The following is a 14544-nucleotide window of genomic DNA, read 5'->3' on the forward strand; positions in this document are numbered from 1 at the left end:
CCGGTTGATCATCATTTGCATAATGAACATAGTTACCAGCAAGAGGAGATGGTAGATTATGATAGGGTTCATGATATGGTAGCTGATGCATTCGTAGCTCATGATGGAGATGAAGAACCTAATATAGATGCAAAAAAGTTTTACGAAATGTTAAACGCGGCGAATCAACCACTTTACAGTGGTTGTAGAGAAGGTCTCTCTAAATTGTCGTTAGCTGCTAGAATGATGAATATTAAAACTGATCACAATCTACCTGAAAGTTGCATGAACGAATGGGCGGACTTGTTTAAAGAGTATTTGCCGGAAGACAATGTGTCTGCTGATTCTTATTATGAGATTCAGAAACTGGTTTATAGTCTTGGGTTACCTTCTGAGATGATAGATGTTTGCATCGACAACTGCATGATCTATTGGGGAGATGATGAGAAGCTAGAAGAATGTCGATTCTGCAAGAAGCCACGATTCAAGCCGCAAGGACGGGGACGTAATAGGGTACCATACCAAAGGATGTGGTACCTACCAATTACAGACAGATTGAAAAGATTGTATCAATCAGAGCAGACTGCTGGAAAGATGAGATGGCATGCCGAGCATACTCAGACGGATGGTGAGATGACTCATCCATCAGATGCAAGAGCCTGGAAACATTTCAACAAAGTACATCCAGATTTCGCTAGCAATATCCGGAATGTGTATCTCGGATTATGCACAGATGGATTTAGTCCGTTCGGAATGTCAGGGAGACAATATTCATTGTGGCCAGTCTTTCTTACTCCATACAACCTGCCACCGGAGATGTGCATGCAACGGGAGTTACTATTCTTGACCATATTAATACCTGGTCCGAACCATCCAAAAAGGTCCCTGGATGTTTTCCTACAACCACTGATAAAAGAGTTGAAGGATTTGTGGTCAACAGGGGTGAGGACGTATGACTGTTCAACGAAGACGAATTTTACGATGCGAGCGATGCTTTTGTGGACCATAAGTGATTTCCCTGCCTATGGGATGTTGTCTGGATGGACTACACATGGGAGATTAGCTTGTCCATATTGTAATGGAACGACAGATGCGTTTCAACTGAAGAATGGTAGGAAGACAAGTTGGTTTGATTGTCACCGTCGATTTCTTCCCATTGGCCATCCTTACCGAAGAAACAAGAATTTGTTTAGGCACAAAAGGGTTGTGAGAGACACTCCTCCTCCATATCTAACTGGAGAACAAATTGAAGCGCAAATCGACTACTACGGAGCTAACGAAACAGTTCGTTGGGGTGGTAATTGGCATGTCCCTCGTAATATGCCAGATTCTTACGGTGTTCATCACAACTGGCACAAGAAGAGTATATTTTGGGAGTTGCCATATTGGAAGGATCTTCTTCTGCGCCACAACCTCGATGTGATGCATATAGAGAAGAATTTCTTTGAGAACATCATGAATACAATATTGAATGTCCCAGGGAAGACAAAAGACAACATAAAATCGAGGTTGGACTTGCCGGATATTTGCTCAAGAAGCGAGTTACATATTAAAAGCAATGGACAAGTTCCCGTTCCGATATTCAGATTATCTTCAGAAAAAAAGTCGGTGTTGTTCAACTGGGTGGCATCAGAAGTGAAGTTCCCCGATGGGTATGTTTCGAATCTCTCTAGATGTGTTGAAAAGGGTCAAAAGTTCTCCGGGATGAAGAGTCATGATTGTCATGTATTTATGCAACGACTACTGCCCTTTGCATTTGCGGAGCTACTTCCAACAAACGTACATGAAGCACTTGCAGGTACGTAGTGTATTATATCACAATAATTTACAAAATAATATATGACTAACAATGTGTTTAATTTTTTTTTGAATATAAAAGGCATTGGAGCATTTTTCAGGGATCTGAGCACACGCACTCTTAAAGAAGAAGTTGTGGAACAGCTTCAGGAGAACATTCCCATCTTATTGTGCAACTTGGAGAAGATATTTCCTCCCGGATTTTTTGACGTCATGGAGCATCTAGCTGTCCACCTCCCATATGAGGCATTGCTTCGTGGACCTGTACATTACGGATGGATGTATCAGTATGAGCGAGCCATGAAATATTTGAAGGGAAAAGCAAAGAACCTCGCCAAAGTTGAAGGTTCTATAATTGCTGGAAGTTTGACGGAAGAAGTTTCTCACTTCACATCGTACTACTTTGCGTCAAAAGTACGTACACGGAGAAGAGCTCCAAGAAGATATGATGATGGTGGTGTTGCGCCAACATATGCAGTTGCTGGTGTTCCAGACATCTTTAGCCAGATTGGGCGACTCGGTGGGAAGTGTAAAGAGGTTTGGTGGTCGAGTGAAGAAGACGCTCATAGTGCACACACCTATATTCTACTCAATTGCGAAGATCCATTGATGCGTTATTTTGAAAGGTAACATATATTGACACTTCGAAACACATATAAGTATAATTAATTGTATAATTGCGAGAGATTCATTCCTATAAAATGTGATTTTACAGCCTATTTGTTTCTCAAGTCGAAGAAACATTTCCTGGTATATCCACAAGTGACGTAGACAAAAGGAAAGATCAACACTTCATTAAGTGGTTGCGGAATCAGGTACTAACTAAAACTTTTTTTCATACATTATCTGTATTTCATTAACATTCTCTTTATTTTTGCAGGTTGATTATGACGACGACGATGCAGATTATCCTAAGTGGTTACACGAAGTAATTCAATCTCCACTTGTAAAGGTCACCACATCACAGATGTATTTCACACGAGGCTATACTTTTCATACATATGACTATGGTAGACAGCGGGCGACCAGTAACTATGGAATATGTGTGAAAGGGGAAACAGATTTCTACGGGATCTTGACGGAGATTATTGAAGTCGAATTTCCAGGGATACTGAAGCTGAAATGCGTCCTCTTCAAATGTGAATGGTTCGACCCCGTCGTCAACAGAGGTGTTCGGTCTAACAAATTCGGTGTAGTTGATGTCAACGGTGGACGAAGGTACAACAAATTCGAGCCTTTCATCTTAGCTTCACAAGCAGACCAAGTTAGCTTCCTTCCATACCCTCGGATGAGAGATTCAGGTATAAATTGGTTAGCAGTGATCAAAGTTACACCTCGAGGACGAATCATCAGTGGAGAAGAACCACCATTGCAAGAAGAACAGATAAATGAAGTCGAGGAACCTGAACAAGAAATTGATGACATCCTTCTCATTGATCCGCATAATCACGAGTACGAAGATCTTACCGATGATGCCACAGACGAAGCTGTTGAAGACGAGTTTAATGAAAATGATGATGTTTCTAGTGATGATGAGAATGTCGATGTATCCGATTGATGTATTTGTTTTATGAATAAGATGAGGGAGTTTGTTTTATGAATAAGATAATGTGGGGTTTGTTTTATGAATAAGGTAATGCTGGGAGTTTGTTTTATGAATAAGCAAATGTGGGATATTGTGGTTTGGAATGGAAATAAAGATGGAGTTTGGAATATATGAAGTAGAAAATAAGGAATATGGGGTTTCGGGTTTTTGGTTTCGGGTTTTGGGTTTTGGGTTTCGGGTTTGGGCTTTCGGGTTTCGGGGTTTGGGGTTCTAGGGATATATGAAGTAGAAAATTAAAGATGGGGGTTTGGAATATATGAAGTAGAAAATTAAAGATGGGGGTTTGGGTTTCGGGTTTCGGGTTTCGGGTTTCGGGTTTGGGGTTTCGGGTTTGGGGTTTCGGGTTTCGGGTTTGGGGTTTCGGGTTTAGGGTATGGGGTTTGGGGGTTGGGGTTTCGGGTTTCGGGTTTCTGATTCTAGGGATTTAAACATAACACTCGTTAATTCCACGTAAGCACAAATCGTCGTAAAGTCCACGCAGGATGAAATCGTCGTAAAGTCCACGCAGGATGAAATCGTCGTAAAGTCCACGTAGGATGAAATCGTCGTAAAGTCCACGCAGGATTAAATCGTCGTAAAGTCCACGTAAGACAACGAGGAAATAACGACGAAACCTAAAATTAAATATGGGGTTTGGGGTTCTAGGGATATATGAAGTAGAAAATTAAAGATGGGGGTTTGGAATATATGAAGTAGAAAATTAAAGATGGGGATTTGGGTTTCGGGTTTCGGGTTTGGGTTTCGGGTTTGGGGTTTCGGGTTCCGGGTTTGGGGTTTCGGGTTTCGGGTTTCGGGTTTCGGGTTTCGGGTTTCGGGGTTGGGGTTTCGGGGTTGGGGTTTCGGGTTTGGGGTTTCGAGTTTCGGGTTTCGGGTTTCGGGTTTGGGGTTTCGGGTTTTGGGTTTCGGGTTTCGGGGTTGGGGTTTCGGGTTTCGGGTTTCGGGTTTCGGGTTTCGGGTTTCGGGTTTGGGGTTTGGAATATATGAAGTAGAAAATTAAAGATGGGGGTTTGGAATATATGAAGTAGAAAATAAGGAATATGGGGTTTGGGGTTTCGGGTTTGGGGTTTCGGGTTTCGGGTTTGGGGTTTCGGGTTTGGGGTTTCGGGTTTCGGGGTTGGGGTTTCGGGTTTCGGGTTTGGGGTTTCGGGTTTAGGGTATGGGGTTTGGGGGTTGGGGTTTCGGGTTTCGGGTTTCTGATTCTAGGGATTTAAACATAACACTCGTTAATTCCACGTAAGCACAAATCGTCGTAAAGTCCACGCAGGATGAAATCGTCGTAAAGTCCACGCAGGATGAAATCGTCGTAAAGTCCACGTAGGATGAAATCGTCGTAAAGTCCACGCAGGATTAAATCGTCGTAAAGTCCACGTAAGACAACGAGGAAATAACGACGAAACCTAAAATTAAATATGGGGTTTGGGGTTCTAGGGATATATGAAGTAGAAAATTAAAGATGGGGGTTTGGAATATATGAAGTAGAAAATTAAAGATGGGGATTTGGGTTTCGGGTTTCGGGTTTGGGGTTTCGGGTTTGGGGTTTCGGGTTCCGGGTTTGGGGTTTCGGGTTTCGGGTTTCGGGTTTCGGGTTTCGGGTTTCGGGGTTGGGGTTTCGGGGTTGGGGTTTCGGGTTTGGGGTTTCGAGTTTCGGGTTTCGGGTTTCGGGTTTGGGGTTTCGGGTTTTGGGTTTCGGGTTTCGGGGTTGGGGTTTCGGGTTTCGGGTTTCGGGTTTCGGGTTTCGGGTTTCGGGTTTGGGGTTTGGAATATATGAAGTAGAAAATTAAAGATGGGGGTTTGGAATATATGAAGTAGAAAATAAGGAATATGGGGTTTGGGGTTTCGGGTTTGGGGTTTCGGGTTTCGGGTTTGGGGTTTCGGGTTTGGGGTTTCGGGTTTCGGGGTTGGGGTTTCGGGTTTCGGGTTTGGGGTTTCGGGTTTAGGGTATGGGGTTTGGGGGTTGGGGTTTCGGGTTTCGGGTTTCTGATTCTAGGGATTTAAACATAACACTCGTTAATTCCACGTAAGCACAAATCGTCGTAAAGTCCACGCAGGATGAAATCGTCGTAAAGTCCACGTAGCATAAAATCGTCGTAAAGTCCACGTAAGACAACGAGGAAATAACGACGAAACCTAAAATTAAATATGGGGTTTGGAATATATGAAGTAGAAAATTAAAGATGGGGGTTTGGAATATATGAAGTAGAAAATAAGGAATATGGGGTTTGGGGTTTCGGGTTTTAGGTTTCGGGTTTGGGGTTCTAGGGATATATGAAGTAGAAAATTAAAGATGGGGGTTTGGAATATATGAAGTAGAAAATTAAAGATGGGGATTTGGGTTTCGGGTTTGGGGTTTCGGGTTCCGGGTTTGGGGTTTCGGGTTTCGGGTTTCGGGTTTCGGGGTTGGGGTTTCGGGTTTGGGGTTTCGAGTTTCGGGTTTCGGGTTTGGGGTTTCGGGTTTTGGGTTTCGGGTTTCGGGGTTGTGGTTTCGGGTTTCGGGTTTCGGGTTTCGGGTTTGGGGTTTGGAATATATGAAGTAGAAAATTAAAGATGGGGGTTTGGAATATATGATGTAGAAAATAAGGAATATGGGGTTTGGGGTTTCGGGTTTCGGGTTTGGGGTTTGGGGTTTCGGGTTTCGGGGTTGGGGTTTCGGGTTTCGGGTTTGGGGTTTCGGGTTTGGGGTTTGGGGTTTGGGGTTTCGGGTTTCGGGTTTCGGGTTTGGGGTTCTAGGGATTTAAACATAACCCTCGTTAATTCCACGTAGGATGAAATCGTCGTAAAGACCACGTAAAAAGATTTAAACATAAATCACGTTAATTCCACGTAAGCAAAATCGTCGTAAAGTACACGTAAAGAAAAACACGGGCCTTTGTGATTCCTCGCCATTTCCTCGTAAAAAAAAACACGGGCCTTTGTAACTGCTCGCTATTTCGTCGTAAATTTACGACGAATTTGCGACGATATGTAATCTTATATATACACCCGACCGCTCACTCTTTCTTTCCTCTCTACTTCCTCTCTACTTCCTCTCCATTTCGTAGCAATGGTAAGCCTCTCTGATTCCTCTCTAATTTGGTTAGTTTAGGATATATTAGGTGGTTAGTACAGGGAATTTAGATAGGTTTGCGGATTTTATGTTATTTAGTGTTGATTAGGTGGATAATGTTGGAAAATATATTGTTGATGTTAATTTTAAAAATTTCATTTTTTTTTTCCAGGTTCGAAAAGGAAGACTTACTGCCCATTACAGAGAGATCTTCGGTGAGCCGGGTAGTCGTTTAGACCCGACCTCTTCTTCCGCTCCCAGTTCTTCGGGCCAGGAGACTGTCCCCGAGACTCAGTACACTCAGAGAGTCTCTGGGTCTACTTCTTCTAGTGCACCATCGGCTCCTCATGTGCCTCCTCCGATGCCTCCTCCTGTGCCTCCTCCGATGGCACCTCCGATGGTCGCTGATATTCATCCTGATCTGATGGTGCCTCCGAGTGCTCCTTACTCGCAGTACACGGTAGAGGACATTCTCAGTCTGCCAGGCAGAGAAGGTTTACCAGTCATCGACCCAGACCGACCGGACGGAACGTTGTGGTATGTTGCATTAATTTTTTTAATTCGTTTAAATATCTTTTATAACATTAAAAAATAATTTATATTTTAAATTTGTATTTTCCAGGTGGGGGGTTGACGGATGTCTTGCATCGGACGTAACCGACACGATCAAGGGTTACTTCTCCATGGCACATCCAAACTGGAGTAAGACGCCTCACTACGTCAGAAAGACGTGGTTCAAAATTTACGCTGTAAGTTTCTATTAATTAATTATATATTTTTTAATTTTTTCATGATTTATATATATACTTTCTAAAAAACTAATTGTTAATTTATTTTTTCCAACAGCAAAAATATAATTGGGCTTTGGGGATCACTGAGAGGGTGAGGAAGAAGTTTAACGCGAAAGCGAAAGTTCGCTTGTTGGACACGGTCTCCAACTGGAAGGGTGACTGGATCGTGAAGGGGTATGAGCGTGGCAAACCCGCTGAGCTCACCACGGACGTGTGGGATGGCCTCATCCGTTATTGGCGCCTTCCTGATTCGATTAGAATCGCCCAGGCTTGCTCTAACTCCCGTAACACGGTCGATGAGCACGGGAACGGGCCGATGCTTCACACTACGGGCCAAAAACCCCACGCCGGTGTCCGTTTGGAAATGGTAATTAAATATTTTATTAAATAATTTTTTTAATAATTATATTAATTTATTCTAACTTTCTTAACTGTTTTTTAGGCCAAAGAGACGGGACATCTCCCGTCTCTTATGGAACTTTACGAGAGGACCCACAAGAACAAGGCGGGCGTATTTGTAGATGGCAAGTCCGAGCAAATCTACAACGACGTAGTTGCTCGGGTTGAAGACCGCCAGACTCAGCTGACCCAGCAGTCTACCGACGGATTACCCGTCACCTTATCCACACTTGAAGTGGATAAGATTTACGAGGAGGTAAATTTTCAAAAAAATTAATTTTTAATTATTCATTTAATTTAACTTTAAATATTTACTTACAATATTTATTTTTTTGTTTTTAAGGTTGTCCCTAAAAAAAAGGGACGGACATTGGGTATTGGTTCCGTCAACGATGTTCCGAGAGCGACATCGTCTTATGGTCAGCGACGGGATGATGAAGTCACGGAGCTGCGTAGAGAGTCCGCTCAGCTGCGTAACGAGTTGACCGCGACAAAATCTCGTATGGGTGGAGTCGAGGGCTTCTTAGACGTTATTGCGGCCACAAATCCGGAATGGGAGTCCATGTTGAGGAACATGCGACAACAACATCCCATTCATGGCGAGTCATCCGGCGACGTACATAACGAGGCGGATGTTACGAGGAGGAGTGATGAATTCTACCGGGCGATGAACGACCCTTAGTTTTTTTTTGTTGTTGTATTATATAAATTCAAAACTTATTTATTTATAAAATATTTTCATATGAATTTATTTTTATTTTGAATTTTAATTTATTATTAAATTAAATAATTTTAATTATTTTTTTATTATATTTTAAAATTCTGTAAAATAATAAAAACGAAGTAAATTCGTAGCTAATGTACGACCTCTTTACGTGGAAATCTTACGAGGAAATGACGAGAAACAGTTTACGAGTATTTTACGAGGAAGTATTTACGAGGAAATAACGAGGAAATGTTTACGACCATTTTACGAGGAAATCATTTCGTGGTTATTACGTGTATTTTGCGAGGAAAATCTTTCAAGGTATTTACGTGTAGATTACGAGGAACTGTTTTCGAGTTATTTACGAGGAATTGTAGCGACGTCCTTACGAGGAATTGTAGCGACGTCTTTACGACGAATCGTTCTACTTCGTCTTTACGACGAAATATATTCCTCGCTAAGTTACGACGAATTAGCGAGGAAATATGTGTTACGACGGACGTGTAACGAGCAAACGCGTTTCCTCGCTAATTCGTCGTAAAGCCTCTTTTACGACGAAATAACGAGGAAAACCGCCCTCGTTAAGATTATGTTTTCTTGTAGTGTCTCATTTTTGTACTCATAACAGAAATATCTTTAAAATGATTAAATATTGAGAACTTAAAATTCTATTTTATTTGTTACAAATACCAATCATTTTTGGAGCAAACTTCAAATGTCACGGTGAATGCAAATACATTGCAAATATATAGTTTTCTTGCCTCTAAAGTAAACAAGGAGAGAGTGGAGCGCCGCAGAGACAGTCGTTGCCGGCGAATGCGCTAACCGGGAACTTTGTTGTTGGAAGCTTTCCGCAAAGATGGTTTTGGCTCAAGTTCAGTCTCTGCAGACTGGCCACAGTTTCTGGCACCATCCCGAATACCAAATTCCTTGACAGATCCAAGGTTTTCAGCGTCTTTGCGAACGTCAAACTCCCCATATCGAATCTAAGTTTGTTTCCCGCTGCTCGAAACTCAAGCAGATACTCTGTCTGGTTAAGGAACCTTTCTAGACTCCCTGAGATCTCGTTTTTCGACAGATCAATATAATGGTAGTATAAGGGTGCCGCTGGCTCCCAATTTTCTATGCTCATCTTGATCCCGCATTTTGCTAGTTTCAACAAGAAGATGCTCGGTAATGAGGTAACCCACTCTGGAATCGTTTTGAGGTGAAACTGGTTGTACGAGAGATCAAGAAACTCGATGGTGTTAACGTTCAAGGAAGGAAATGGGTCATTTAAAAGATTGTGAGAGAGATCAAGATTATTTATATTGGTCAGATTGACCAAACCATTTGGGACGATTCCGGAGAACCGGTTCTTGGAGAGATTCAACTTTTCGAGCTTGTTGAATCTTGATATATATTCTGGAATTGTCCCAGAGAGATTGTTTTTGCTCAGGTCAAGGAGCAGGAGTGTCGGTCCGAGCGATGCAATAGACCGAGGAAGTTTTCCGGAGAATCCATTGCCGGAGAGATCGAGAAATTTGAGCTCCGTCATGGATTCGAAAATATCTGGTATGGTGCCGGAGAGGCGGTTGCCGCCGAGTTTCAGATTCTGCATTAGCTTGAGATTAGCAACCCCTAAGGGTATAGTTCCGGTTAGGAGATTACCGCCACTAAAGAGACCAGATAAACGAGACAGATTTGATATAGAATTCGGTATTGGACCGGTGAACTTATTTCCCTGAAGAAACAAATCTTCCAACTGGCTTAGCATGCTGATGTCGGAAGGAAGGGGACCAAAGAGACTGTTATTCTCGATGTTAACGTATCTAAGCTTCGGTAATTGGAGAAGGAACTGCGGAAAAGATCCAGTGATGTTCCCATGACCTCCTAAGCTAATCACTTCGAGGTGCTGGAGTTTAGCCAGCGAAGGCGAGAGAGTGCCGGAGAGGGAGCGTTCGGGTTTCTTGGGAAATCCGACTAGTGAAAGAATGGTGACACGGTCACCGTTAACGCAAGCGATACCGTACCAGGAGCAGCAAGCAGTACCTTTCTTCCATGAGCTGAGAATGCCAGAAGGATCTCGTGTTATACCCTTTTTGAAAGCTAAAAGACCCGCCTCGTCATCAGGATGACATGTGGCGGCTCCGCTGGGGTTTAAACACTGGAGAAAGATAGTGGCGGCAAATACGAAGAGAGTGAAGGAGCAATAGTTCATGGTGATATCGTGGGATTGAGAGAAGTTATTGTTAGCTATTTGTAGATGGAAGGAGACTCCTTGAGAGCTGGGGATTGAGAGAAGCTATTGTTATCTACTTATAGAGGGAAGGAGACGACTTGAGAGCTGGAAAGTCAAAGTCCACGATTTTGACCTATTCATTTGCATGTGGCAGAAAGTGGTATGTCCGTTTCTCATGTCACGTTGTCTTGTCCTTAGAGAGAAAGGTTGATTTCATTATCCTATGCAGCAACTTGTGCGAAAAGAGGCTGGGCAAATAAACCGAACCCGAAAACCCGAACCGAATCCGATCCGATAAAAATGAATCCGAACCGATCCGAACCCGACGTAAATACCGAATGGGTCATGTTTTGTGGTATTTCGGGTTATGGGTATTATCCGAACCGAACCCGAATCTAAATGGATATCCGATAGAACCCGAAACATTCAAAACCTCGAAAATATCTTGTACCAAACATGATCTCAATTCCTAATATGTATCCAAAATATACTAAGAAATATTGAATATCTAAAATACTTATCTATTACATGAAGGTTGGTGGTTCTATTACATGAAGGTTGATGGTTAAAGATGGCCGTTGAATCTTGAAGTATTTAGATTTAGATTTTGTTTTCGTTAAACAATGTTTCTCATCTCATGAGAATTTGGTTTTCGTTTTATGTTTTTATTTATTTGGTTTTCTTTTTATCAGTAAATATGTGTATTTTTCGTTTAATTTTGAATGATCACGGTTGATGTTCCTTATTTTTGAATCGATTTTACTTAAGTTTTGGTTACAAACTAGGTACAAATCAGGTATTTTAAAACTGAAAAACCGATTTTACTCATGTTTTGGTTATAAAATAAATAAAAATCAAGTACTTTTAAACCGAAAAACCGATTGGGACCCGAACCCGAAAGTATATTGGGTTGTACCGGTTCTTTGAAGATTTACTAACCCCGACCCGAACCCGATAGAACCCGAACCGGTCCCGAACCAAACTTTCATATAATCCGAATGGGGCTGATTTTGATAAACCCGAAAAAACAAAATCCGATTGGAGAAAACCGAAACCCGATTGGGACCCCGAATGCCCAGGCCTAGAAAAGACGATCAGTTGCAAGAAATAAAAAAAAAAACTCATGCGCGAAGCAAATGATACGGGTTATTTTGTTGTATAAGAAGTAGGTTTAGCCATGGCAACCAACATAAATGAATGAAAAAAAGAGAAAACTTGCAAAAATGGTCACTTTTAAGTAGGGGGCGAGAAAACAGAACCGAACCGAACCAAACCAAACCAAAGCATATGTCTAAACCATTTGGTTATAGATTTTATCAACCAAATCGTTCGGTTGGTTTTGTTTAAACCGAACCGAACCAAAAACCGAAATATATTAGTAATTATATTAACTAAATATACTAATAATATTAAGTTTTAAAATATTGAGATATTGGTTCCCATAGCCCTAGATATGATCATAATTAGAGAAGTACCACACATAACTAGAAAATAATTTATATTCCAGTTTTACCCCTATAACCTATAATCTAACTCTTACATAGTGTCTCGAAAATGTCAGTTAAGTGCAGAAAAAGACTTTATCCAGCGAATTAAACTAATCGACATGACCCATCTGTTTCTCTTGAAAATACATGATATTTGGCAAGTAAGCTAACTCAATGATTCAAATTTGATAGCAACTATTTTACTTTTTTGGTAAATAATATTTATATTATTAACTAATTAAAAATATAATATTTTAAATCCTTACTATTAAAACTGTTCGAGGAATTGGTTGATTAAAAAAACTGTTTGAAGCATAATAGTAAAGTTTAATGTGTTACAATTATATATAGCCGATAACTAGTTACCACATACAAATATGATTTATGTTCCAGTGAAAAACAACATGAGAATTATCAGCTAATATATGTTACCGTGTAAAACAAAATATTATATCTATGTTAATATGTGTGTTTCTTTATTATATGTACTACATGATATTTAAGAGCTAATACCCATGTTAATAGCTACTATATCTTTTGAATGATACATCAAATTATTAACAACCTACAATAATGATTATTGCATGCTAACTTTGTTATTTTACTCGTTAATTTAAATTTTAGTAACTAACTTATCTATTACAGGATAAATAATATATCAGATTAATAACTAATGCTAAATTATAAATATTGCTATTATGTTATTGATTTGTTAACGCGCCATAGGTAACGCTTCACTTGCTAATCAAATAAATATCTTAATATATAGTATATAGGGAAAATTGCCAAAACGGAACAAAAATTCAGCATGGTTGTCCTTTTGGTATAAAAAAAATTTTGTCTACTTTTTCTCTCTTCTATCCTTTCCAATTCTAAAACTTAATGAAATAAATAGTTTTATGAATCAAAAAATTATAAAAATAGAAACAATTGATAAAACACCAATATACACAAACTGATTTTTTTTTTGGTTAAAAACATGATAAATTAAATTTTAAAATTACGTTCTACTAAAAATAGAATTAATCTTCTACGAAAAATGGGTCAGTAGAAAGTGAATTCTAGATTATAAAATATTTTCTAAAATTTTGACTTAAAATTATATAAATAAATATATATTTTTAATTAAATTTTTACTTTACTTCGTTTTTAATATTTAAATGCTTTTAGAATGTATCTTTTTATTAATTTGATTAATCATAAGCTAGTTTTGGGATTATGAAAAGATAATACTAAAACGACAACTTAATAAGGTATTATACTAAAAGGACAACCATGTTGAATTTTTATTTTGTTCTGGCAATTTTCCCTACTATATATATTATAAGGTGCCACAAGTATCACTTAACTACATGATAATATTTATGTTCAATTTTAACAAATTTTATATTTTTTGTTTTACATTTGTTAGAGGAAAGAGAAGAAAAATAAGAAGAAGAAGAGTGTAAAAGTAAAAATCATGGGAAGAAATATGAAAGAGAAAAGAGAATGTGAAGGGTAAGTGTAAGAAAAAGTAGAGTGTGAAAATATAAGAAGAAAGATAGTGTAAGAAAAAAAAAGTGTAATAGTGTGTAAGATGAAAGAAAGTGTAATAATGTGTAAAAAGAAAGTGAGTGTAAAGAAGGGTATTTTTGAAAATCCAAAGTAAAAATGGTAGAGCAATCTACACATATATCAAATCATGTGTATATTACTAATTTTGATATCAATTATGTATATTCAGCAAATTCTATAATTGGCTCCCATAGCCCTTGGTGTGATCATAATTAGAGAAGTATCCCTCATAACTAGAAAATAATTTTGATTACAGTTTTACTTATATAACCTATAATCTAACCCTTATATAGTGTCTGGAAACTGTGAGTCAAGTGGAGAGAGAGACCATCAAAACATGACTTTATCCAGAGAATTAAACCAATCAACGGGACTCATCTGTTTCTCTTGAAAATACATGATATAGACGAGTAAACCAACTCAATGATTCAAATTTGATAGCAACTATTTTTCTTTTGTTAAATAATATATATATTATTAACTAATTAAAAATACAATGTTTTAAATCCTTACTATTAAAATTGTTTGAGGCATTCGTTGATAAAAAAAAGAACTGTTAGAGGCATAGTAGTAAAGTTTAACGTGTAACAATGATATATAGCTGATAACTAGTTACCACATACAAATATGATTTATGTTCGAGTAAAAGCAACATGAAAATTATCAGCTAATATATGTTACCTTGTAAAACAAAATATTATATCTATGTTAATATGTATGTTTATTATATGTTCTACATGATATTTAACAGCTAATACATATATTAATAGCTACTATATTTTTAAATGATACATCAATTATTAAAAACTTACCATAACGATTATTGCATGCTAACTTTGTTTTTTACTCGTTAATTTAAACTTTAGTAACTAACTTATCGATTACATGGTAAATAATATATTAGATTACTAACTAATACTAAATTATAAATATTTTTATTATGCTACTGATTTGTTTAACG

The 14544-nt window shown here is 38.9% G+C and overlaps 1 protein-coding gene across 1 annotated transcript; it reads right to left on the reverse strand.

Annotated features, from left to right (window-relative positions):
• Positions 1–8952: 8952 nt before the first annotated feature.
• LOC125587877 (leucine-rich repeat receptor-like protein kinase PXC2) lies at positions 8953–10857 on the reverse strand. The gene has a single exon (XM_048759169.1). The coding sequence runs from the start codon at positions 10519–10521 to the stop codon at positions 9085–9087; it is 1437 nt and encodes a 478-aa protein (XP_048615126.1). The 5' UTR covers positions 10522–10857; the 3' UTR covers positions 8953–9084.
• Between the last annotated feature and the right edge of the window lie 3687 nt (positions 10858–14544).

The sequence above is a fragment of the Brassica napus genome, chromosome C5 (genome assembly GCF_020379485.1).
Source record: "Brassica napus cultivar Da-Ae chromosome C5, Da-Ae, whole genome shotgun sequence".
Taxonomy (NCBI): Eukaryota; Viridiplantae; Streptophyta; class Magnoliopsida; order Brassicales; family Brassicaceae; genus Brassica; species Brassica napus.

What these genes read in the sequence shown, in the direction of transcription:
- LOC125587877 (XM_048759169.1), bottom strand. Translation starts at nt 10,521, where the DNA reads ATGAACTATTGCTCCTTCACTCTCTTCGTATTTGCCGCCACTATCTTT.